The sequence below is a fragment of the Acinonyx jubatus genome, chromosome X (assembly GCF_027475565.1).
Source record: "Acinonyx jubatus isolate Ajub_Pintada_27869175 chromosome X, VMU_Ajub_asm_v1.0, whole genome shotgun sequence".
Lineage (NCBI taxonomy): Eukaryota > Metazoa > Chordata > Mammalia > Carnivora > Felidae > Acinonyx > Acinonyx jubatus.
In genome coordinates, this window is record NC_069389.1 from 94,084,290 (window position 1) to 94,111,542 (window position 27,253).

Here is a 27,253-nt window from a genome sequence, read left to right on the forward strand (position 1 = left end):
TCCCTCAACAAATGTTCTTTGACTGCTTGTTACGTGTGCCAGATACTGCTAGATTCTGCAAATCCAGTGAGACCTAGTCTTTGGCCTCAAGGGCCATGCCGACTAGTGAAATAGTATATACCCACAGTTCTAGTATTGGATGGGAATACTCTTCAGAGGGTACTACACAAGTATAGGAGGTATCCTTATGAATCAGCGCGTGAGGAAAAGCTTTCTGGAGGCTTTGTGAGTGAGCCAGGAGTTAACTGTGTGAGAGAAGGAAGGAAGGGGTTCATCAGAGCAAATAGCGAGTGCCAAGGCCTGGAGGCCACAACAGCATGGCACGTGAATGGTGCTACCACAATTCCAAGCGGCTACAGCAGAGTGGGCCTGTGTGAGAGTTGGAGGAGAGGCGGGCAGGGTTAGGATTTTACATGACCTTTTGTGTGTTAAGACATTTGGACTTTGTCCTGCAGGCTGCCGGGGGAACAGGGGTTTGAAGGATTTCGATCAGGAGCTTAATTAAAATGTTCAGATTTTTGCGGCACCTGGGTGGCTCGGTCAGTTAAGCATCTGACTTCGGCTCAGGTCAAGATCTCACAACTCATGAGTTCAAGCCCCACATCGGGCTCTGTGCCGACAGCTCAGAACCTGGAGCCTGCTTCACATTCCGTGTCTCCCCTCTCTCTGCCCCTCCCCCGTGCTCACTCACTCGCTCTCTGTCTCTCAAAAATAAACACTGAAAAATTTTTTTTTAATGTTCAGATTTTTGTTTCAGAAAGAGCATTCTGGTAGCGCTGGAAAGGATTGATTAGATCGGGGCTCCAGGCCAGAGACCGGGAGACCACCTAAGAGGTTACCAACCCAGGAGAGAAACAGTACTTCGATTATGAAGCAGTGGGTCTAGAAACCGTAAAGATGAGCTGAATTTGAGAGATGTGAAAGAAGTCGGACCTCTGGCACTAGGTGACCGACTAGGTGGGGAGGCAGATGGTAGCCGAGGATGAGTGTCAGCTGTCTGGATTGGATAACTGGCTAGGTGTTGAATGGTCACTTATGGAAATATTTGTATTACCTACCCACAACCCTGCCTCTCTCTTTTGAGCCGCCTTTTTTTTTTTTTTTTTTTTTTTTTCAGTTTTTCATCTTTTTTTTTTTTTCTTTTTAAGTTTATTTATTTATTTTTGAGAGAGAGAGAGCAAGCAGGGTAGGGACAGAGAGAAAGAATCCCAAGCAGGCTCTGCACTGTCAGCACTGAGCCCAACATGGGGCTCGAACCCACGAACTGTGAGATCATGACCTGAGTCAAAATCAGACAGTTAACCAACTGAGCCACGCAGGTGCCCTTTGTGAGCCTTCTTTAATGGCATTACCATCCATAAGTTCCTTTTCTAACTCAGTCAGAAAATACTCCATTACTTATTTTTTTCCTTACCCACATATGAAATTAGTTATAAATTTCTATCCACTCTTCCTCCACCTACAAATGCCCATGGAATCCGTCCCCTCGTTCCCCGTTGTCACTCACATTATCTAGGTCCTAAATACCCATTTAAATGTTTGCTGTAGCCTCCTAATTGCTTTTCTGGTCTGTACCCAGTTCATTTTCTCTGCTGTCCCCAGCTTTTTGTCAAAATAATAGATCTGATGCCATTTTGTGGTTTAAAATCTTCCAGTGGCTCCTTGTCACCTGCAGGATAAGGTCCTTCCTGATCTTGCCTCATCTTACCTTTTTTTTTTTTTTTAAATTTTTTTTTTTCCAACGTTTTTTATTTATTTTTGGGACAGAGAGAGACAGAGCATGACCGGGGGAGGGGCAGAGAGAGAGGGAGACACAGAATCGGAAACAGGCTCCAGGCTCCGAGCCATCAGCCCAGAGCCCGACGCGGGGTTCGAACCCACGGACCGCGAAATCGTGACCTGACTGAAGTCGGACGCTTAACCGACTGCGCCACCCAGGCGCCCCTCATCTTACCTTTCTAACTCCGCTCTAATTCCCTGGTGCCTATGTATCCTACTTGCCATACCGAACGTAGGTCTGTCCTTACTCTACGGTATCTGTCACTCCCGTGCCTTCGTCTTTGGTGTCTGCTTTGCCGGCAGCGCCCTCCCTGCCCCCTTTCCTCATGGGGCTGAGCCCGACTCATCCTTCGGGATTCAGTTCACACACACACACACACACACACACACACAAGGATTCAGTTCAAATCTCTTATCTTCTTCTCTTATTATCTTCCTTGAATCAAGCAGGCAAAATTGTCCCTGATTTGTGTTCTGACAGAACATTACAGGTCCTTTGACACTGTTATTACTTACCAGTTTGTCTCACTGGTTAGACTCTAGGCTGATTTAAGGCAACAAAGTGTACTTCCCAGATTTTATTGTCCTTGGAACCTGACCTGGTGCCTTACTGTGGTGGGCCCGAATCGGTGTTGGATTCCTGCTTCTGTGCTTCGTTCCTGTCCTCCTTTATCTGGATGCCTGTGGTGCTCCCTTCTTTCTATTCAAAGCTTGCCCAGTCTTCAAGGCCTACTTCCTTCATGAAGCTTTCCCTGACTAATGGTAGCGGTACAAATTTTAACCACTTTGCTTTAGGGAAAAGGGTTTGCTTTTATTAGTTTAATTCCCCATACGGTTTCCAGACATTGACGACCACTAAAAACGGGAACTATTTGCACCATCTTGTGTTATGCTTATTTCAACAACCCTACCGACAGACTTCCTTAACTATGTCTATCCACCGCACCCCATCCCCCAAAAGACCTAAGTAACTCCCAATCTTGTTTGAAAACAGTCCTTTTAAATAAGGAGTGTAGTATTTCTTTGACACCAAAGTAGTGACCCCTGGAGTACTGTGCTTTTTTCCTGTGGTAGTGGAGTAGCATTTGTATCTGTTGTCTTCAGGAAAAGATTGGTGCTCCTTCACTTTGGTCATTCTATTTGGAGACCGTTAGAAGGATCCTCTACTTCACATGCCTTTGGAGTGTGGTATCTGCTATTATCTTTGAACGTAGCGTTAGCTGCAGTGAGGGGCAGTATACACGACGTAGCTTATTCATTTATTTATTTTCCTGATGTGTGTGTTCTTTCCTCTTTTCTCATGATAGTGATCTATTTATTTTTCCACCTGCATCCTCATTTTCGTTAGCATTCATGTAAAATAGAATACCTAAAAGTACCTATTGTACAGTTGGGCATACAGACCAGCACACCCAAGATCACAGACCTGCTCATTGGTCATGCCATGCCTAGAATTCTGCCTCTTATGCTCTCCATTCCTGTTGGTTTTCAAAAGTAGCTCAGTTGAAGTAAGGAAGAAAGGAAGAAGGCATGCCTCGTTTGCTCCATTGTGCTAGAGATTTTGTACAATTCCTCCTTGACACTAGGTGTTGTAACTATGCAGTTTACCTAGAAATTGGTGCTTTTCTTGAGTTAAATCTATGTTTGGTGTGCTTGATTAGTGGAACATTAGTATGGGTGTTCTAGCATTTAACTGCTGCTTTGAATTTTTCAGAGATTGTAGGGGAGGAAAAAATTCGCTCTACTCTCTGAGGTTCTGCAGCCAGGATTTGGCAGCTAGGATCCGTGAATAACCTGACAAAAGACAGATTCGTAGGAGAAACAGTTTATTATACGTGCATATGGAGGCCCTCATAGAAGAATAGTGAATACCTAAAGAAGCAGTTAGACCCAGGGGCTCACACATCATTTTGACAAAAGCAGTAAGTTTGTGGAGAAGTGACAACACAAAGGAGGGGAGGGGTTGGGCTTTAGGTACAGTAAATTGTGACCAAGTAAAAACCTTGGGGGAAGCTAATGGAAGATGAAGATTATTTAGTACTGTCTCCAGACGTAAGCTTTATTCTCCCATTCCTGGCAAAGAAGAGGTGAAGGGGAGATACCTTCACAAAGAGAATTTCATGCTCTGCTTTCAGGTAGAAGCGGGGAGAGCAGAGATCTTTTCTTGTGTCTGTTTCCTTTCAGTTGCCTTCAGCTCAAAATAATCTTTATGCAAAGGGAATATTTGCGGTCACACAATCTGATCTCCTTCAAGATTATTTGGACATAAAACTTGGATTAAGGGGGGGTGAGAGGTAATTTTTGTGAAATTGTACATGTATAGCATTTTATTAAAAATATGCATTGGTTTAGCTTTGGTTCAGTCAACAACAATTATTACCTTTCTACAGTGTGTCAGGCACTGAAAATATAAAGGAGCCATGGATAGTTCCTGTCAAGGAGCTCTGTGTGGCAAAAAACCGGTATCAATGGTGATAATATATGTCCAAAGCAGAATTAAGTATCATTTTCCCTAGATAGCCCCTCCTTTGATAGTGTACTTGATGTCAGTTAATTAACACCCGTATCTTCCCCGAGTTAGAAACTGTGTTCACTGTTTAGTCTTCTCTCCCTTCAACGTTTGCTCATTCATCAAATCCCGCCCACTTGATCTCAGAAATGTCTTTGGAATCTGGCCATTCCTTTCATTTCCACTGTTATAATCTGGGCCTTTATCTCTTACTTGGACCATGATAGTTATTCTCCCAGATTCCAGTCTTTCGTCCTCATTGCTAACAGAATTACTTTCCTATAAAACACATCTGATCATGTTCCTTTCCTGTTTAAGTACTGCTTTTAGTTCTCTCTTTTTTTCCTACAGATTTAAGTCCAAATTCCTTAGCTTGGCTCAGTCTTTCAGAGATCAGCCTGACCTCAGCTGTCATTGTTATTTTTCACCCTTCCCTCTCGCAAACCTTATGTTCTGAACTCACTCGGTTGTGCATTGTTGCCCCAACAAAAATGTCAAACCCTTTGTTGATTGCGTATATTTACTATTCGCCTTTGCCTGGCCAATTCGTTTAAGAGTCAAGTCTCCTCGCTTGAGCATTTCTTGCTTTGCCCAGTGCATAATTATTCATATACTCCCTCACTGTCCTCATGATACTTTGCTCATATTTCTTTTAAAGGCACTCACTATATAATACATCAATTTATGTAACAACAGCTAACATTTTATGAGCCCTTATTCTGTGCCATGTACTTTGCTAAGTGCAGTTGATATCTGATCTCGTTTAACCTCACAATAGCCCTGGTACTGTTGTGAGGTACTGTTAAGAGTCCTGTTTTACAGATGAGGAAGGCTGAGAGATGTTAAGCAACTCACTGGTTTCACACAGTTGGTATATCGCGTCAGAATTAGAACCCATCTCTGACCTGTCTTGGGAAAAACTTTTGCTGTTAACCATTATGCTCCACTGATTGTCATTGTAAGGTCTAGCACTGTGTCTTCATTTAGTCCATAAATATTTATTGAGGGCTTACTATGTATTAATCAGTGTTGTAGGAAATCGAGGATATATAGTAGTGAGCAAAAGAGACAAAAATATCTTTTGTGAAGCTTAAATTTTAGTGGTGGGAGACAGAGAAACAAAATACATAGTTTTGTGATTATTAGAAAGTGGTAAGTTTCATAGATGAAAATAAAGCAGATAAAGTGAGGTAACAGGGAATAAATAAGGTGGGTGAGCAAAGCTTCACCCAGAGGTGGTCATTTGAGCAGAATCTTAAAGAAGTGAGGGGGTGATCATGTGGCTGTCTTGCATTCCAGGTAGAGGGAATGGCAAATGAGCTCTGGTGTGTTCCAGAAACAGCATTGTTGGGGGGATGGGGGATGGGTGAAATAGGTGATGGGGATAAAGGAGTGCACTTGTTGTGATGAGCACCGAGTGATGTATGGAACTGTTGAATTGTTGTACACCTGAAACTAATATAACACGGTATGTTAACTAACTGGAATTAAAATAAAAACTTAAAAAGCCAAAAAAAACCATCAAGAGCATTGAGGCCTGAGTAGCCAGAGCTAGTGAGCGAGGGGGGAAGGTAGTAGAAAAGGAAGTCACAGGGATGCCTGGGTGGCTCAGTTGGTTGAGCGGCTGACGTCAGCTCAGGTCATGATCTCGAGCTTGGTGAGTTCGAGCCCCGCATCGCACTCTGTGCTGACAGCTCAGAGCCTGGAGTCTGCTTTGGATTCTGTGTCTCCCTCTCTCTCTGCCCCTCCCCAGCTCACATTCTGTCTCTCTATCTCTCTCAAAAATAGACATTAAAAAATGTATTTTTTAATTAAAAGAAAAGAAAAAATGAAGTCACAAGAGGTGTGGAGGGGCAGTCGATTTGCAAGCCAATGCAAAGACTGTGCCTTTTACTCTGAGAAAGATGGAAGCCAGTGAAGGGTCTTTGAACAGAGAATATGACATAATCTGATATATTGTAAAAGGTTCCTTCTGGCTTTTAAATACTGAGACTAGATTATAAGAAGGTAAGAAGTGTCTTATTTTGTTATCTCAGATAATTAACGCAGTTATCTGGTATATAGTCAATGTAATAAATATCAAAAGGCTTACAAGTTTTCACAGCAGTTCAGCTTTAAAATGACATTTTTAGATAACCAGGATATTTGAATATGGATTAGACATTAGATGATACGAATGATATTTTTTAGGTGTGATAATGGCATGGTAGTTATATTTAAAAAGAGCGCTTATTAGTTGGAAATACATAAAGCCCATGAGCATTTACTGGTAACAACAGTGTTTAGGTCTTGCTTTAAGTGTTCCAGCAAAAATAAACAAAACTTAAAAGTGGGAGAGTGCTAAAACAACATGAGTAAGATACTGATAATCATCAAAGCAGGTGATGTATGTATGGGTTTTGTTATACCATTTATTACATTATTCTGTTTCAGTGTATGTTTGAAATGGCCATAATAAAGTTTTATATATGTTTATATGGAGATATAAATATATGGTGATTTAGAGGATCTAAATCTCTCTCTAGGTATAGATATCTATAGAGATATATACATATAGATAAAATACATTTTACTTGGTGATTCTACCATTAATAATTCTACCTTTAAAAACCTATCAGAAAGAAATCACCAGATAGGGGTACGTGGCTGACTTAGTCGGTAGAACATATGACTCTTGATCTGGGGGTTGTGAGTTCAAGCCCCACATTAGGTGTAGAGATTACTTAAAAATAAAATCTTTGGGAAAAAATGCTAAATTATTACTAGTAGTCATCTCTAGGTGGTAGGATTTTAGGTCATTTTTATTTGATTCCTTATACTTCTCTGTATTTCTAAAATTTTCTTTAGTAAATAGGCCTGCTTTTATTAACACAAATAACAGAAGATGCTGTTAAAGTCTCAGGTTTAAACCTTTTGACCATAATACCTTTTGTATTAAGATAAATAATAAAATTGGGGTAAAGGTTTATGTTCCAGGATGTTCACTGAATTGCCGTTTATGCTAGCAAAAAGTCGGAGATGTCTAAATGACCAACAAGTCGGAGCGGGATTAAATTATGGCACATGCATATGCAGCTAGTAAATGTTTTCAGAGAGTGAAATACCTAGGATGCTCGTGGTATAATAAAAAGACAGTGAATCTTGTGCACAGTGATTTCAGTGAATGTTTTTTTACAACGGAAAGATGAAGGCAATCAAAATGTTAGCAGATTGTTGTTTTAATTTTAGTTTCTCTACTTCCCGTGCTTTCTCAGCAGTCTCTATTGGGCATGTATTTACAGTCAAAGAATTTATTTAAGTCATTTGGAAAGACATAAAGAATATAAGGAGAAGAAACGGGACATTTGAGGAGAAAAATAAGATCTGGAATCACTGCTAGAGGAATTCTGCCGAGAAGTTCCTGAAATGGAAGTGACTCTTAAGCAGAATGCTGAATTTTATGCAAGAGGGCAGGCCCGTTGGGTGTTCTGTATTCGAGGCGCGCTCGCTAGGCTGGCAGCACAGTTCGAGGGCACGGCTGGAGTCCGCAGGAGTGGGAGTGCCTGGCGGAAGGTCAGGGCATGGGTTGCGGCTGCTCTGCCTGCACAGAGGATAGGAGGAGGTTTTTATTATACACCGTAAGGTTCTAGACACACAGTAGCAGTAGTTTTTATCTGTTCTCATGGCCACCGTCCTAGTTTAAGCCCTCATTGTGTTAGGTACACTTTACCGACGGCCCTTCCTGCCTCCGCTCTTTCTCCATGCTGTTACCTTCTTGCCCAGCTTCCTCTTTCTGAAGCGCCAGTCACCTCGTGTGATTTTTTTTCTCTTCAGAAACCTGTGCTGGCTCTCCCCATCGCCGTAGAACGTTTGCACTTTTAAGCCGCAAATCCGCGGCTCTTTACAGTCTGTTCCCAGAGTACCCGTCCGCTCTAATCCCACGCCATGTCTGCACACACTCTTCCTCCGTCCCCGTCATCCCGCCCCCTTCCGTAAATACGCACAGCTTATCGCTAAGAGCCCCATGTTTTGGCTCAGGCTACATCCTCTACAACATTTGAGGGGCGATCTCTGAACTTATAGTTGTATTTCTGCTTTGGTTCTGCTGTTTACAGGTGGCTGTGTGTCCTCTAATATGTTATCCTGACCTCTCTGAGCCTCAGGTTTTTTTCTTAATTTCTTCATCTTCATAACGTTAATATACCTCCTTGACAGAGTCATTAGGATTCATTCAGGTAATGAATACAAAAGCATGTTGTAAACTAAATGCGTGGCACACATGTATGGCATTATTTTCTACCTACCTCTGTCAGGATGCTTTTGACTTCAAATAACAGAAATCCAACTGAAAATGGCTTAAACAATGAGGAAGCAAGTCTGGAGGTAAGGCGGTTCCAGGGTTGGTTAATTGCACAGCTCAGTAATGTCGTCAGGGTTCTACCATCCTCCTGCTTTGCTCTTGGTCTGCCTTTCTTGGGTCTGTTCCCCTCATGGTGGTAAGATGGCAACTACAGTCTCAGGTGTCACACGGACAGCAGTGTTCAGAGGCAGGAGCGTCCCTTTAGTGTGGCCCTTTTTAAGAGTGAGGACATCTTTGTAGAAACGTCCCCCTATCTTCCCCCTCACTCCCCTCAGTAAACTTGCCCTCCTGCCTAATTGACAAAAATGGTAGCACGTGCCCATGCCCAAACCAGTCTTCACTGGGAAAGGGAATGAGCTCATCGTGATTAGCTCAGACCAAGCATGAATCACACCCTGGGGCTGGCTCCCACCTCTCCTGAGGGAACAGATGCTCAGAAAAGGACAAGGCAGGGGCTCTGTTAGGGAGGGAAAGATGGTGACAGCACAGTGTCTTCAGGGACGATCCTGTTTCATTAGGACACGGAGGCGAATAAGCGATCAGTAGGAGGTTCATCGGAAAGGGGAGTTTGTTTTCGGTAGATCGAGATTTCAGTCAGGCAGCATACAGAATGCCGAGAGAACAGATGGGGTGGGACGAGTACGAAGCCTTTGTTTCTCCACTTTTAACATTTGTCTTTGTGTCTAAATAGGTGTGCGGTGGAGCCGATGAAGACCCTGATGATAAAAATGCACCATTTCGGCAGCGGCCGTTTTGCAAATACAAAGGACACACTGCTGATCTCCTTGATCTTTCATGGTCCAAAGTAAGAAATTCTTAGTAGAAGTGTGTATGAATTCTATGTAACTATGACTTTAGGATAAAAACAAATGTTTTATCTGTACGATTGTCACACTGTCGAGTGATTGTATTTACTTCCTGGAAGTTATCGATTAAAAGAGGAGAAACATCAAAAAAAAAAAAAAAAAAAGAAAGAAAGAAAGAAACATCACATTAGGCAAATAAGAAAATGTTTATATTAACAGTTTCTGTCTGGATCTGTCTACATACTTGTACTTTTTGCTTCTTTTACAAAGTAATTTTGCAAAGTATTCTCTGCAAAATGGATACGACTTTCGACTTTCGCTGCAAAGGTGAAGTCCGATTTATCTAATCAGGACTGCTTTGGCTAATCTGCTATATTTGTTAAATCATTAAGTTTGCAAATATATGAATCTTTGATAAGGCATCGTTTTATGTTTTCTTTTTTCCTTAGAGCAAAATTATTTCAGAAGTAGAGGGCCTATTTTGCCATGGAACAAATATCTGAGCAGTTTTGCAAAAATTTAAAGATACTTCAAATTTTATTGAACATGTTTAAAGCATGAAACAGTGTTTTGAATTTTTGCGTAATACCTTACCCTTCCTTCGTATTAAAATTTGTCAGTAATCAGGATCTAAAATATATTTAGAATGGGGGGGGAGTAATATTGAAAAGCCTTAAACTGAGAAAAGTCAACGGAGTAAACAGAATACTATTAGAGATACCAGTGTTGCCCATATATTTTCACTGTGTCAGGAGAACCTCACGTACCACAAAGTTACTGCTGGTTTCCTTAGGCGAGTCAGGCTTTCTCAGAGCTCCAGCTTTGAATCACTCCATTTCTGAATTGCTACTCCTGCCATACTTGTTTACATGTTCTGGATGCTTTTCAAAAACCATCTGTCATAATGTCTTTCTCTAACTCGGAAGAAGCTTAGACCTCACCTGGTAGTCTGGTTTTAAACTGAGCCCTGATTGTGTCTTTATACTCCTCCCCAACCCTGTGTGAAATCTGAGTTGTCAGAGATGGAAATCTAAAGTGTCCTTAATCTGATAATCATATTCATCTGGGATAAGAAGTACAAAGCACATAATTGGGAACCTTGCACTCCTTTTATTTTCTTAAAGCAACCCAATATTTTGTATGGGGTGTAATGCTGACTGGAAGAAATTGGATCTCCATTGACCACTTATCCGTCAGGGTTCTCCAGAGTCACACACCCAAGAGAACATATATGCATAAGGAGATTTATTTTAGGGAATTGGATCGCTCAGTTGTGGGTGTAGCCAAGTTGAAATCTGTAGGGCAGTCTGGCAGGCTAGAAATTCAGCAGGAGTCACTCTGGGATCATAAGGCAGAATTTCTTCTCCAGGAAACTTTTTTGTTCTTAAGGCCTTCATCTGTCTGTCTGGATGTTCTTCTCTTTAACTTTCTTTTTTACCTGTTTACTCATGCACATTTCTAGGTATTATTTACAACAGGATTGTAAGACATTCCAGAGTAGGGACCAGATTTTATTTTACTGTTGTTTCTCTTCAGGATCTAGCGTAATCAGTATTTATAGTGGGTTTTCTACGTGTTGAAGACTTACTTTGTCCCAGGTAATGAGAATTACCTTGTTAATTCTTACAGTAACCTGTGAGGTAGATGGTATTTCATTTTGCTTAAAAAAATTTTTTTTCACGTTTATTTTTGAGAGAGAGAGAGAGAGACAGAGTGTGAGTGAGGGAGGGGCAGAAAGAGGGAGACACAGAATCCGAAGCAGGCTCCAAGCAGGCTCAAGCACAGAGCCCGATGCAGGGCTCGAACTCACGGACTGTGAGATCATGACCTGAGCTGAAGTCAGACACTTAACTGACTGAGCCACCCAGGTGCCCCTATGGTACTTCATTTTGTAGTTGAGGCTGGGTCTCTGACCCATCTGACACCACAAAACTAGTTATAGGTAGAACTTAGGTTTGAATCTAATTTCTTTGACTTCTGAAGATCATGAAATTCAAGAAAATTATTTAATTTCACTTATTTAGTAAGTATTTACTGAACAGAACTTGGCATAGTGAAACACGTCTTAGCATGTCTCTAGTGTCTTCACTTTTAGGGATGTTTTCATATTTCTTTCATATGCTTAAAGCAATGGACTATTGCAAGAATCGAATAAAATCAACTTAATGAGCAAACCATAGATTTAGGGAATTTTTTTTTTAATATTTCATTTATTCTTGAGAGAGAGAGAGAGCACGAGCAGGGGAGGGGCACAATCTGAAGCAGGCTCCAGGCTCCGAGCTGTCAGCACAGAGCCCGACGCAGGGCTCAAACCCAAGAACCGTGAGATCATGACCGAGCCAAAGTCGGACACTTTACCAACTGAGCCACCCAGGTGCCCCAGGGCTTTTTTTTAAGTTTATTTATTTATTTTGAGAGAGAGAGAGAACATGCACGAACAGCAGAGGGGCAGAGAGAGAGGGAGAGAGAGAATCCTAAGCAGGCTCTGCACTGTCAGCATGGAGCTTGATGCGGGACTCGAACTTTTAAGAACCAGATCATGACCTGAACCAAAATAGTCAGACGCTTACCCAACTGGCACCCCTCAAAGTTCAGTTTTTTAATTCTACGTTTCATGATCTATTTAAAAACAGGCATACCACACAAAGTGTACACTTTTAAAACTAGCCCCAAATAGCATTTATTTATCATTGCAGTACCTATCAAAATCAGTATTTGCACTTAGTCTTCTTACATTCAGAGATTAAAGATTGCTTATTACTTTTAGTAGATGACAAAGCATCTTGTGGCTTTTTGTTTAAACATGTGTTCTACTTAAGCACTCTGCAGAAGAGTGTAGTGGTTAGAGTCTGGACCTAAGGGCAGACTACGTAGGTTTAAATCTCAGTTTTGCCACCAGTGAGCTATGTAGTCTTCAACAAATTATTTAGCATCTGTGCCCCAGTGTTCTCATTTGTAAAAGGGGATAATCATATACCTACCTCATAATATAGTGTTAAGAACAGTCTTTAGCACATTGCAAGTATTCAATAAATGTCATCATTACTTTGGTTTGTTTAGCACCTTTAGGCATACCAAAGAATAGTGTCTCATTTGGGCTTCCTCGTTCAGTATAACTCATAGTTCTCTCCTTAAATAGATTATGTTGAAAAGTTAAAGAATTTCTGCCAGCTGAAGCATTTGATAGATAAATGTTTGGTTCCTGGGTGATGGGGCCATCACAATGCCTAAAGCAGTTACACTACCCTCTTTTACCTTTGAAAATTCTATGATCTATTCTGAGACATTTGACGATTTCTCTTCTCTCATTTTCTTGCCTGTGGTGTGACAGGTGCACAGTAATTTTTCATTTGCATGCTGCATTATAGGGTAATCTTTTTGAAGGCATTTTAAGTGACAATTAGGGAATTCTGGGGAGTTAAAATTCGCCAGCGTCGCCAATGTCAGGGTAACTGAAGTGAAGTGACAATCAAATGAATAGATGCCTTGTATTCATAGCTAAGTTTCCGTATATGCGGACTATAATAAGTAAGATACACCTTAGTCCTCTCTTAGTGCCTAGCAGGTTTTTTTTTACCTAGATCATAAGATTCTAATTTCAGAACAGGTAATACAGAAAAGTCTTAGAATCGAAAGAATACGGTATTTAACTGGGAAAAAATGGGATCTTCCAGATGAAATGGGTAATCTTTTTGTTCTTTCTGATGCTAGATATAGCAATAACAAAACTATTGAGATACATAAAACCAAAAGCTTGCTTTTATTAGTGTGTACGTGGTATTTTTTCATAGGGTGATAAAATGATCAATGTCAATTTCTCAATAGAACTACTTCCTGCTTTCTTCTTCGATGGATAAAACAGTCAGGTTATGGCACATTTCCAGAAGAGAATGCCTTTGCTGTTTTCAACATATAGATTTTGTCACTGCCATAGCTTTCCATCCAAGAGTAAGTAATTGTTTATGTATTTTTTTTGTTGTTGTACTATAAGGAAGGTGAGGGAACCTGGCTTCTCTGGAGGACAGTTGGACTACAAGGAAAAAAAAAATTATTAACAGCCGCATAGTTAAGGACAACTTAATTTAGTGTTTCATTTTGTTTAGAAAGGAAATATTTTGTTAATCTGTATTAGAAGAACTGGAAGTGTTATGGTCCAACTATAAGAATGAAAAGTCATCCCAAATCTTTAATAAGACATGCAGGGCATAAATAAAGAACTAAAGTATCCTATTAAAGGTGAGAGAGATTAGAGACGGAGGAAGAAGAGGAGACAGTAGGTGAATAAATAAGAGGGAAGCATATAGGCAAGAATAGTGGGAGGGGTAGGGTGGGAAGAGACAAAGAGGAAAAGGTTGAAAGAGGCAAAGACCAAAATTCATTATAAGATATACTGAATTCCTGTGTAATGTCTGGAAATACAGTGTGTGTGTGTTTGCAGGAGGGGTTTGTGTGTTTTTTTGTTTTGTTTTCTATTTTTTTAGTAAGCTCTACGCCCAATGTGGGGCTTTAACTCACCACCCTGAGATCAAGAGTCACATTACTCTACCGACTGAGCCAGCCAGGCTCCCTGGAAATATTGTTAATCTTTTTCTTAATTAATTTATTTTTAAATTTCTTTTTTTAACATTTATTTATTTTTGAGAGACAGAGCAGGAGCAGGGGAGGGGCAGAGAGAGAGGGAGACACAGACACTGAAGCAGGCTTCAGGCTCTGAGCCATCAGCATAGAGCCCAGTGTGGCGCTTGGACTCACAAACCATGAGGCCGTGACCTGAGCCGAAGTCGGACGCTCAACCGACTGAGCCACCCAGGCGCCCCTGGAAATACTATTAATCTTGAGATCCATCCTTATTCATTTTCAGTGTAGAAAATCCCTATCTTTCCTCTGAAAAGGAAGTATTTCGTACGATTTCAACCAAAGGAGGAAAATTCATCATGGAATTGCTGACCTATCTTATGTTTTTGTAGGATAGAGCCACCAAATGAGTAAGGCTTTAATTACGTTTTGCTCTTTGCAACTAGAAGCACAAGAGGAGTCCTGTGTGGTGTCAGTCCACTAGCTAGATCGAACGAAATGGAGGCCTTGAGCTGACCTGACTTGCCCTCCCCTACGTGGATGTGTGAATCAACATTTCTATTTGCGTCCTCATCTCTGTATGTTTAACACCCGTTGTCATTTTAATGCAACGTTTCAGTTATATTCACATTTCTTCCCCTTTTTTCCCAGATTAGGAGAGGACTTTTTTTCTTCCTCAGTATAATTTCCCTCCCTGGGCAGGTTTATGATATGAAGACAGTAATAATTTTGAACCCTTAGAAGACTTTGGTTAAGACCTTTGGCAAATTAAAAATATTGCATCTGTGTTGATACCTTATCCGTTTTGACCATCAAGCTTTTTGAGGCTTCTTTCAGAATAACACCCCCATCCTGTCATCCAAGGGTGCAACAAAAGAATGGCTTTATTCCTGTCCACAACTGTGAGCAAAATCCTTCCCTCACCTCTATTTTAACTATAATGTGTCAGGATGGAAAGAGAGAGGTATTGGGTGATGATGGTTATCTATGTAGTACTTTTTATTAAGGTTCCTCTCTAGCCAGTAGTTTTTCTATTCTTTTATTGGGTTTCTATTTTGGAAACTAAAAAGCCCTAATTCTAAAAATCTACAGATCTGAAGGATTTTTAAGAGGGGCTAGGGAAGGACGGTGTGGTGTTGACATTTTCTTAGGAAATGTGACTCTCTTATGTAATGTTACCTGGAAGGAGGGTAGCAGAATTACAAAAGAAATAGTAAAATGAAGATAACACATGCACACACATGTACACACACACACACATATGCATGTATGTAAATAAAATTCTGAATTATAAGACCAAGATGAAGTATTTTTACTTGTTCTGCTCTTCTACTGGTAGACATTGAGCAGAGCCTACTCTACCATAGCCATAAAGGTGTCCAATCTGCGTAGATTGTTCTTGACAGGCCCTGGGGTGGGTAAGAATAATAGCCTTGAGCAGAGAAGGGAATGTTTCTTGTTTTGGCATCCCAATTATTTTACTCTTAATTCTTATGTTATCAAAAATTAGACCAGTTTAGTTTAGTGGTAGGCCTGGTTTAGTTTAGAGCAGGGTTTCTCACCCTCGGCACTGTTGACATTCTGGGCTGGATAATTCTTTGTTGTAGAGGGAAGAAAGTCCTGTGCATCGCAGAATGTTTAACCTCTACCCAGTAGATGCCAGTAGCCCCCCACCCCCAAGACATTGCTTGTTGTCCCCTGTGGAGCCAAAGTGCCCCCTGTTGAGAACCCCTGCTTTGAGACTGAAAATTTGAATACTGAAGTGATTTCCTACTGACACCCTGTCAAAGTTCCCACATAAATAACTGGTTCTGTGGGCTAACCGGCATTATTCTTCTATCCAAGTATTTACATGTATCCCAGAGGGAGGAGGAGGATGTGAACAAACGTATCATTACAGGATAGTTTTTACCTAGGCCTGCTCCTTGAAGTTCCTACCTGACTCCCTCCCAACCACCACCCCCCACCAGGAAAGTCCCTGGTTAAATAAATTGGAGAACACTACATACTTTATCCCTCCTTTGGAGACTGAGAACGCATGTTAACTGAGAATCCTCTTTAACTTTCTGGAACCCAGAATGTCTCAAACTTACTTGAACCATTCTCCTACACAGTATACACTCTAAACACATTATCCATTAACATCCATACCTTGGGAAAAGCAGTTTGAGGATATGATAAAGCAATTAGAAAGTCCTATTTCCAAAGCGAATACTGAAGTTTCTAATTGGTTTTTTTTTTTTTTAATTTTTTAATGTCTATTCATTTTGACAGAGAGAGTGAGACAGAGTGTGAGCAGGGGAAGGGCAGAGAGAGAGGGAGACACAGAATCCGAAGCAGGCTCCAGGCTCTGAGCTGGCAGCACAGAGCCCGATGTGGGGCTCCAACTCACGAACCGCGAGATCATGACCCAAGCTGAAGTTGGACGCTTAACCGACTGAGCCACCCAGGCGCCCCTCTAATTGTTATTCTTAGTGAATAAAATAATGTTTGCTTGAGGGCTCCTGGCTGTCTCAGTCGGTGGACTGTATGACTTTTTTTTTTTTTTTTTTAATTTTAGAGAAAAAGCAGGGGGGGGGAGAGAGAGAGAGAGAGAGAGAGAGAGAGAGAAGCAGGTTCCATGCTGAGCCCAATCCCACAATCCTAGGATTGTGACCTGAGCTGATATCAAGAGTTGGATGCTCAACCAACTGAGCCCTCTTTTTTTTTTTTTTTTAAGTTTATTTATTTTGAGAGAGAGAGAGCATGCCTGAGCAGGGGAGAGGCAGAGAGACAGAGAGGGAAAGAATCCCAAGCAGGCTCCACACCGTCAGCGCACAACCCATTGCGGAGCCCGAACCCATAAACTGTGAGATCATGACCTGAGCCGAAATCAAGAGTCAGACGCTCAACCAAATGAGCCACCTGGGTGCCCCTCAACCAACCGAGCCCTCTTGATCTCCTCAGGGTTTGAATTCAGGCTCTACGTTGAGTGAGATTACTTAAAAATCTTTAAAATCTTAAAAAAATAATAATAATAATGCTTGAAGAATAATATTTTTTCAATGGGATCTACATTTTTTTTAATAATTTTTTTTTAATGTTTGTTTATTTTTGAGAGAGAGAGACAGCACAAGCAGGGGAGGGGTGGGGGGTGGGGGGGGGACAGAAGGTCCAAAGCAGGCTCTGTGCAGGCAATGGAGAGCCCAACGCGAGGCTTGAACTTAGGAGCCATGAGATCATGACCTGAGACGAAGTCAGACACTCAACCGACTGAGTCACCCAGGCGTCTCAGGATCTACATATTTTCAACATTATTTCCTAATAGGCTTTATGTTTTGATTCACTAATGAATTTTTCTTGATCTGGTAAAACGAAAGCTTTTTCTTTTGCCACATTTTTAGGATGACAGGTATTTTCTGAGTGGGTCATTGGATGGAAAGCTCCGCCTTTGGAACATACCTGACAAAAAAGTAGCTTTGTGGAATGAAGTAGACGGTCAAACAAAATTGATCACAGCTGCGAATTTCTGTCAGAATGGCAAATACGCAGTAATTGGGACATATGATGGCAGATGTATTTTCTATGATACCGAGGTAAATGATTATCTTGTATAAATTACATAATGGAATACTTAGTGGTTTTATATAAACTTGGTGTATCCTCTCTGGGCTTTATAAATTGGGGCAAATAATACCGTGTCTGTCTACAAGTTGGATCAGATGATCTTTGAGGTTCCTTCTTACTCTCATGTTTTAAATTTGTGATTTCTTTTTAGCATTTGAAATACCACACACAAATACATGTCCGCTCTACCAGAGGACGCAACAAAGTTGGAAGAAAAATTACTGGCATTGAACCTTTACCCGGAGAAAATAAGGTAATAAGTATTCAAAACCATCTCTCTTCACACTATATGTAGACTCCTGAAAACTCTTAATACCTTGGCTTAAGAATATATTTTGTCTCATGTGAAATACAGCATTTTGTAGTTGTGAGGTATATTCTCGCTATATATGTGTACGTAATACCGTTTTTGGTTATACCTTAACGTAGATTAAAAGATGATATTTTTAACTTTTTCTTTAATTTATTTTTAGATACTGGTAACCTCAAATGACTCCAGAATCAGACTCTATGATCTTAGAGATTTGTCACTGTCCATGAAGTATAAGGGTTATGTCAACAGTAGCAGCCAGATCAAAGCAAGTTTCAGGTAAATCGGCAATGAAAAATTCCCAAAAGAGATAGACTATTTCTCCCCATATTTTCTGTGATCTGTGCCTTATGTTTAGTTTCTTCGCACTTTTGCAACTGCTGTCTCTTGTTATTATCATTCAGTACTTACCTTATCCACCTGTTTAGTAGATACAGTTAGAATTGCCCCTATTCTGCTGTCAAAGAAACCCAGCCTCAGAAAATTAAGTAACTGGTCTAAAGTCACTGGTTAGTGGCAGCGCTAGGATTAGAAGACTCCCAGCTCTGGAATTTGTGCATCTGTACTTTATTATGTAAGCTTTCTAAGAGGAAGTTTATCTGCCACCCACCCACGGTCTTTATCCTTTTAGGTACTGAAGCTAATAAAGCATTTTTAACACCCTAAAGTACAGTATCCTGTATTTACGCCTTTGCATGACAGTATCATTTGAACTCTTAATTTGGGGTCTAGAGACTCTCCTGGAAGCCCTTTTCTTCACGGTTCTCCTTTCTTCTTGAATTACCCAGTAATTACCGGGAAATGTAACTGGTAAAGCATTCTCCTCTCTTTCCTGTCTCACGTGGGCGTGTCTCCCAGTGTGGGTTAGCTAGCAGCACAGTTACCTAGAGCTTTAACGAAAATCCTCACGCCTCTGACCTCCGTGTCAAACCTGCACGTTCGGATCCTCTGGAGTGAGACTAGGAGTCTATATTTCAACAAGCTCTCTCGGGTGTTTGCTCAGGTGTTTTCAAGGAAGAAGCACTCATAGAGGGAAACTTAAAAAAACAAAAATCCAAACTGAGGTTTTTTCCTTTCTTTCCCAAATCTAGCCATGATTTTAGTTACCTTGTCAGTGGCTCAGAAGATAAGTATGTTTATATCTGGAGTACTTACCATGACCTCAGCAAGTTTACTTCAGTCAGGAGAGACCGTAATGACTTTTGGGAAGGTATTAAAGGTAAGTAAATGCCTACTTTTGTGTGACTTCTTAAGCGAATAAAGTTAAAGTGGAGGTGTACTATGAGTAAATTTGTGTAGGCCTTGTTTCAGAGACAGTTTGGCAGTTATAACCGCTTTTGCTTTGTATTCGGCTTTGTTTGATTTCTCCATACCAAGGAAGAACCTATACTTGTCTAAAATTTGGGAGGTCATGGAATCTCAGAATTTGTACAGGCATACCTCATTTTTTTGTGCTTCGCCAATACTGCGTTTTTTACAAATTGGGAGGTTTTTTTCAACAGCATTTGCTCACTTTGTGTCTCTCTGTCACATTGTGGTCATTCTTGTAATATTTCAAACTTTTGTTATATTTGCTATGGTGAACTGATCAGTGATTATGACTCACTGAAAGCTCAGATAATGGTTACTACTTTTTAGCATTAAGTATTTTTTAATTAAGGTATGTACAGTGTTTTTGTAAACCTAATTCTGTTGTATGTTAATAGACTAAGTACATGTAGACATATTTTTTTATATGCACTGGGAAGCCAAAAAAAATCATTTGACTTGCTTTATTGTGATATTTGCTTTATTACAATCGTCTGGAACAAAACCTGCAATATCTCTGAGGTACGCTTGTATGAGGTATTTTTTTTTTTTAGAATATCCTTTTGTTTTGTTTTTTCAGTGTTTATTTTGAGAGAGAGAGAGCACGCACGCACAAGCGGGGAGAGGCGGGGGGTGGGGGGGGGGGAGGAGAGAGAGAATGAATCCCAAGTAGGCTCCACACTCTCTGTGCAGAGTGTGACGCAGGGCTTGATCCCTTGAACTGTGGGATCATGACCTGATCCGAAATCAAGAGTCAGCTGCTTAGCCAACTGAGCCACCCAGGTACCCCTACTTTCGGGATATTTTATTTTAAAGGATATTAACATAAACATACACGATTATATTTTTTGCATATGACACTTTTTGTCTTGATGTTTAGAATCAAATTTATGAGTTAATCTGAAGTAAATTTTTTTCCCCAGCACATAATGCAGTTGTTACGTCGGCCATCTTTGCTCCAAACCCAAGTTTGATGTTGTCTTTGGATGTGCAATCTGAAAAGTCAGAAGGGAACGAAAAAGGTGAAGACGCCGAAGTTTTGGATACCATGCCCTCTGGTAGGTACTCCTATTTTGTTTGTCCTACATTTTCTCTAGCCAGCACTCAGTAGTCTCATTGACCTACATAGGGTATTATGAGGTTTTCATGAGTACAAAGAATACTTCTTATTTACAACGTGATGCTTGTATCCCTTTGTGACTATTTCAGTAACCTATTGCTTGCAAGTTTTACTTCATTTAAATTTATCTGGGAATTAAAAATGAAAATTTTGAAAGTTCGTAATTTTTTTACGGGCAGTTGTTTCCCTTGGAGAAGTGCTAACAAGGCATACAAATACAAAATTTCTTTATTATCTGCCTCTTCTGGTAGACTGTCCTCTCTGAGAACAGAGACTTGTTATGTCCTGTGTATTGTTGGACTGCCGGGGCCTAGCACAGCGCTTGCCTGCTTCTACTTGGTCCTAATAAGCATGTGTTGAACAAATGAATTAAACCAAAATGAAAGCAGTGCTTTTTCTACTTGCCACAAATTTATAGCTTTGTAACTTCTCAGATACGTAGCTATTTACAAGCCTTTGCTTTCCTGCGATTTGCAGTATACGCCTAGAGAAATGAGGAGTAATTCCAGTTATATAAAATGATCAGATTAGGAAGTGAAAAGAAACCACCAACAAGTAGTATTCGGTGCCAATTATATAAAAATGGTCCCTGCTAGTCCTTAAGTGTATGGTGAGACCGTTTAAATTTGGACTAGTTGTTAACAAATCTGTATTATTAAGACGAGTTCCAGAATAGTTTATTAAATCCCTTTGTTGTTCTACGGCCTACAACTAGGCCTTTTGGGGACTTTTAAAGACACAACAGAAGATACAGTGCACAAACGGGGCTTCTTAAAGTATTTGAATACTTCAGAGTTCTCAAGTATTTTTACTTCATTTAATCTCAGGTGGTTTCCCTTGTGGTGTCACTGCACAGAATACAGTATTTCTTCTGTCTGTAAGAGCAGGGATCAACTTCAGCCTAGTACTCCCTTCAGTCACAAGATTTAAAAAGACAGCAAGTCAGGATTACCTTTACTAAACCGCCTGTTTGAAAATATTTTTTTTCTTTTTCTTTTGTCTTTTTTTTTTTTTCTCTGAATCAGATCTGGCATTCTCTTTTAAGGCATTTGGGGTTTTTTCTTCTTCTCTTTTTTTTCTCTCCCAGTAATACCTTTTTATAGAAACTCTATACAACTCCTGTATACATTTCACTGAAATTTCTGGCTTTTTTTTTTTTTTAATGTTTATTTGTTGAGAGAGGGTAGGATAGGAGCAGAGAGAGAGAATCCCAAGCAGGCTCTGCACTGTCAGCGCAGAGCCTGATACGGGGCTCAAACTCCTGAACCGTGAGATCATGACCTGAGCCCACATCAAGAGTCCCGACACTTAACTGACTGAGCAACTACCCAGGCACCCCGAAAAAGTTTTTAAAAAAACTTTTCAAAACTGCACCATATTGGGGCACCTGGGTGGCCCAGCTGGTTTAAGTGTCCTACTCTTGATCTCAGCTCAGGTCTTGACCTCAGGTTCATGAGTTCAAGCCGTGCATTGGGCTCTGTGGGAGCATGAATCCAACTTTAAAAAAAAAAATTAAAAAAAAACTGCACCATATTAACAAGGTTCAGTTAACTCACTGGGTCCTTTCTAAAAAGGCACAACTTTTAATGTGTCATACTCAGATTTTGTTTGCCGTTTTGTACCTATTGAGGTAAAATCTAAGAATAAACTCTGAAACTCGTGGTATAAAATCATAAAATATATCTGATTGCCCTCTCTATTTCTGACATAGTTGGCAATTTACACTTCACCTTTCCTCATGTAGAAAATAGTGACAATACCTAGTTTATAAGGTTGTAATAAAAACTAAAAAGAATGTATAATATATAAAGTGTCTAGCAAAATGCCTGGTGCGTAGAACAGTCGTCTTCATTATTGTCATATCTTATAAAGCATTTATCTGTACATGACGAATTATTTTTTCTCTAGCCTTTCTCATGTCTCATATCTCAAGTCCTTTGCTGCTGCTACTGCCGCATGGGACAACTTTGAGATACGCCAAAGGGTGGTAAGGAACGTTCACAGGCTTAGGATGTGTTTTTAGCAAATCTAAATGAAGCCATTTGGTCTTAACTCGTTCTGTGCACAACTTTCCAATTAAAGTTTAGATTATTTTCTTCCTTATTAATCAGTACTTCATAAATCTACGGTTTTTGCCTATGCATAGTAGGGTCGAGAATTTTGTTTGTTAAATGCTTTTTACGGCAAATAAGAGGTAAGTATTTTGCCATTCAGCATAGCTACCTAGCTCTCCAGTACAAACCATAGAGGCAAAAAGTCTCTGTCAGCATTCCCAGAGCGATCGTATGTACTTCATTTCATGGCAATTTCAGTATGTCTGCCCGACAGTGAACCTCACTGTCAACCTCATTAGAGACCCCTGTTAGCAACACACTTACCCAGCTGATCCCATGCTGCCAGCGTTCCATTTCTGGGGCTGAATCACACACTAGCCTCTTGCCCTGAAGTGAAGCAATGGGCAGTTTCGAAGCCTCTGCTGCCTGGCAGTGAATCCAGGCATCCAGCCCCTAGCGACTGTAATCCCCCAGCCAGGGAAAGACCAGCTAAGATATGGTAAGGGGAAGTGAGCCTCACAGAGGAGGAGAGGTACAGGAGAGTGAAAGGACTACAGGAGCGAGCTAGAAAAGAAAGACCATGGGGCTTCTGGCTGGCCTAGTCAATAGAGCGTGTGACTCTTGATCCTTGGGGTTGTGAGTTCGAGCCCCATGTTGGGTGAAGAGATTACTTAAAATCTTGAAGAAAAAAAAAAAAAAGACAAAACGTGGGGAAAAGGTGTGGGGTCATGAGCGTGTGACACTTATAATGGCAGGCTCTGCATTCCTTTAAAATCAACTAAAAACTTTTTTTTATGCTTTTAAGGTATTCTGAAGACAGATAATACAGAAGTTCTTCTTTCTGCTGACTTCACTGGAGCTATCAAAGTGTTTATCAACAAAAGGAAAAATGTATCTTAATTTGAAATGACATTTAAAATAAACATATCAGTAAGTTTCTATATGTATCAGAACTGAAAAAAAATATACTGTTTCAGGCTAACATTTTTTTTTTAATTTTTGTTGGAAGTTGTTCAAATATAATATATTTTTTGAGAGGCAGTGTTAATGAGCTCTAAACCCTGGACTGATAGATTAGAAAGAAATGTGGCTAGAATAACATTGCCAAACATTAGGCTTTATGTTCTGTTATATTTGTGTTTTTGTTATATAATTGTGAACATGCACAGGTTTCTGCATGAAAATATATTAATATATTAATCACATGTGTGTGCCTTTTGGTTACATGCACTAAATCTAACAGAGTTAAATTATTTGAGTGGCCCTTTTGGCCCCTTACAGGGAGGGGGGGAGTCTTGTTTCTAGCTTAAACAATTTCTTTTGCACAGAATTTCATTTTTCAGAGAAGTGGTATTGACGGAGTTACTGTCTTGAAAATGTTATACAGGTTTTCAATAGGTCAACAACCATGTGTAAATGGTTTTTATAAATTTCTCAATTTGGAGACAAGATTTTTTTTGTGGTCTAAATTGTGGACTTAGGGTTCTTTTCTTTGTATGTATATATACATAATTTTTCTTTCTCTTTTTTCTCTTTTTTTTTTCTTTTTGCCTTTTTCTTTCTTTTTCTTTGTTCTTTTTTTTTTTTTTTTTTTTTTTTTTTGCCACACTGGAGCACAATGTTTCTATGTAAAGGATTCTTTTCATTCTTTATCCATGAGCACCAGGCTTTGCTCACTTAAAAAAATTAAGCCGCATTAAGGAGTGAGTCTTCTTTTTTACAATAATGTAAAAATGAACTGTTTACATTTTTTTAAAGCATTGTAGTTTTAAAAATTAAGCTGTTCTGTTTTGTGTTGTTGAATTTGAAAGCCTTTGTAAATATTGATATAATGTACCAATGAAATAACATCTGGGGCAATGGAACCCTGATCATGTTGTTGATGGTTAGCATATGTTTCTGAAAATTAAATATGTATATTAAAAGTCGGTCACCAAACACTTGTTAAATATGTGACTTTATTTTCTGATGACTTTGGTAAACTGAGCAATGTAAGAAAAACAAGGTCTTGTTTTATGCTTTGATTTTTAGCAAGCAGAAGGTCAGATTTTAGACCCCGTTATAATGCATTGGCTACATACCTTTAAGAAACATAATAGTTTTTTTCTATTTCTGAATGAGACTTCATCTGAACGTCTATGTGTTCTTTATTGCATTTGTTTTCGGTATCTACGTGAGAAGCCAGGGAGCCATGATCCTATCCTTATCAATGAGCATGGTCTTGGAGTGTTCTGGATATTCTAGTTTGCCTTGGTTTCCACCCCCCCCCCCCCGCCCCGCCCCCCGTGCTGCTTTCCTCCTCTTTCCGGAGTTATTCTCTCCTCCCTCCCGGCCCTCTCTGCTCACTCTTCTGTACTCTGCCTGACACATGGAGCTGTTATCCCACTGGCTTGCTAACCAGTCAGTGTCTTTAGTCTCCAGATCTAGGTGGCAGTAGGACGGTCTAGTGTTTCAAAGAGCTTGATGTCTTCAACTCTTCAAGGCAGCTTGGCTTTCACTGACTTCTGCCTGAGGACTTGTAGTCCACTGTGGTGCTAATCGTTAAAACTGCAGATAATTGGGATGTTGCCGTATGAATACTTCCTGGTAGGTTTTATGTGGTTTCTGAAGCAAAAAGGCAAAAAATAGTTGGGATGCAAGTTTGAGAGAGTAACACTGACATAGCTCAGTTTAGTTTTTAGAATGTTTGCTATCACTACATAAATACACTGCAGGTTTACAAATCACAAAGTGAATTTGAAAACAGAATCAAGACATATACAAAGAGGGGTGCCTGGGAGGCTCAGTTGGCTAAGCATCCGACTCTTGGTTTTGGCTAAGGTCATAATCTCACTGTTCTTGAGTTCGAGCCCTGCATCGGGCTTTGGTTTGGCAGCACAAATCCTTTGTCTTCCTCTCTCTCTGCCCCTCTCCACTTGCTCTCTCTGTCTCTGTCTGAAAAATAAATAAAAATTAAAAAATTTTTTTGTTTAGGGCGCCTGGGTGGCTCAGTCTGTTGAGCATCTGACAAGTTCAGGTCACCATCTCGCAGTTCGTGAGTTCGAGCCCCGTGTTGGGCTCTGGGCTGACAGCTCAGAACGCGGAGGCTGCTTTGAATTCTGTCTCCCTCTCTCTGCCCCTCCCCAGCTCGTGCGTGCTCACACGCGTGCTGTCTCTCAATAGATAGATAAATAAATAAATAGATAAATAAACATTAAAAAATTTTTTGTTTAAAGAAAAAGATGTATACAAAGAAAAACTGAATGATCTTTTTCCCTAAAATGAGGATTAGAAACTCACTGTAATAAGTGGTGTGGTATAAGAAAGAGCACAGATTCTTTTTTAAAAAAAATTTTTTTAAGGTTTATTTTTGAGAGAGAGAGACAGACAGGGCACAAGCGGGGAAAGGGCAGAGAGAGAGAGAGGGAGACACAGAATCCAAAGCAGGCTCCAGGCTCTAAGCTGTCAGCACTGAATGCGACATGCGGCTCAAACTCATGAACTGCCAGATCGTGACCTGAGCCAAAGTCAGATGGAAAGAGCACAGATTCTAGACTCAGATAAACTTAGATTTGGTTTCCTCTATTAGTGCATTCCTTGAGTAAGTTATTTATCCTGTATTAATTTCTACTTACCTGTACTATGAGAACACTTAACTGAAATTGTAAGATTTGCTGAGAAATCATGTATGTGTAAAGCTTGGTGTCTAGCCAGTAGATGTAGTCGACAAATGTATATTTCTCACTGTCTTTCCCAAATCCCTGGGTGCCCTCTGGACCCTCCTTGGCCCAAAAACAGCATATAGAAACGCTTTCTAAACATTGAGAGTTCACGGATGCATAGCATTTGAGAGATTGACATAAGGTACCAACATTCTTTGTTTTGCCAAGTTGACATTTTTTAAAGCCATCTACCATCACCTCTTCAGAAAAGAGAACATTTTAATACTAAGAAAAAAGTTAAGTACAGTCTTCTTGGAGCAGTGAACAATCTTTTAAAGTGAATAAACCTAGCTTCTGAAGAAAGCAACCATATTCCCTTATTTTCCCATTTCTCCTGTGAAAATTTCATCATGGCCTTGATGTGGCAGAATGAGAACATCTGTGCTAGACAAACAAGTTTAAAAGCACATTTTATCAAAAGCTCTTTGAAAGTCATATTGAGCTTTTTTCTCTCTCTCTTGTTTACCTTAATTGGGATTCCAGTATGAATGACAACATAATTTAGCATACCACTTTCTCCGACCTTCAAGTTATACAGCTGGACAGTGACTTTTTATTCTTTGAAATGCATGTTTAACATTAATATATTATCCCTCAAATTCCAATTTCAGTTGTATGATTTTGAGAATCAGAGACCAGATATCCCCACTTGTGAAAAAGAATCAAATCATCAGAATTTTATTAGTTTTTATTTATTTATTTATTTTGAGAGAGAGGGAGAGAGTGCGAGCAGGCAAGAGGGAAAGGGAGACGGAATCCCAAGCAGGCTCTGCACTGTCAGCGCCGAGCCCAACACGGGTCTCAAACCCATGAACCCGTGAGATCACAACCTGAACCGAAATCAAGTGTCAGACGTTTAACCAACTGAGCCACCCAGGTGCCCCAATCGGAATATTTTAAAATAATTACTATGGGGATTCAAGGTAAAGACATGTTTGGGATTTAATGGTTCCATAACTTGTCAAAAGAAAAACATGCCCAGTTTCGCCGGTTTCTAGCTGTCTGACTTACTAATTCATTAACCAGATGTTTACTGAGCACCTACTGTATGCAGAGCACTGCTGGGACTAGAGAAGACTAAGGCAGCATTCCTGTGCCAGAAGAGCTCACGATCTGGTGGAGAAGATGCCCACAGAAACAAGTAAG

At 40.2% G+C, this 27,253-nt stretch overlaps 1 protein-coding gene across 2 annotated transcripts in view; it reads left to right on the forward strand.

Moving 5' to 3' along the window:
- The window catches only part of WDR44 (WD repeat domain 44), an 80,020-nt gene extending 55,676 nt beyond the window's left edge, over nt 1-24,344 (forward strand). The window contains exons 13-20 of one of the 2 annotated variants that reach the window (XM_027054400.2): nt 9,319-9,432; nt 13,259-13,381; nt 17,392-17,583; nt 17,766-17,867; nt 18,088-18,203; nt 19,016-19,143; nt 20,156-20,254; nt 23,212-24,344. In XM_027054400.2, coding sequence (XP_026910201.1) covers nt 9,319-9,432; nt 13,259-13,381; nt 17,392-17,583; nt 17,766-17,867; nt 18,088-18,203; nt 19,016-19,143; nt 20,156-20,254; nt 23,212-23,306 — 969 coding nt within the window. In that variant the 3' untranslated portion in view covers nt 23,307-24,344. Of the gene's footprint in view, nt 1-9,318; nt 9,433-13,258; nt 13,382-17,391; nt 17,584-17,765; nt 17,868-18,087; nt 18,204-19,015; nt 19,144-20,155; nt 20,291-23,211 lie in introns of both variants that reach the window. The other variant, XM_015084277.3, reaches the window with a different exon arrangement.
- The last annotated feature ends 2,909 nt before the right edge of the window (nt 24,345-27,253 follow it).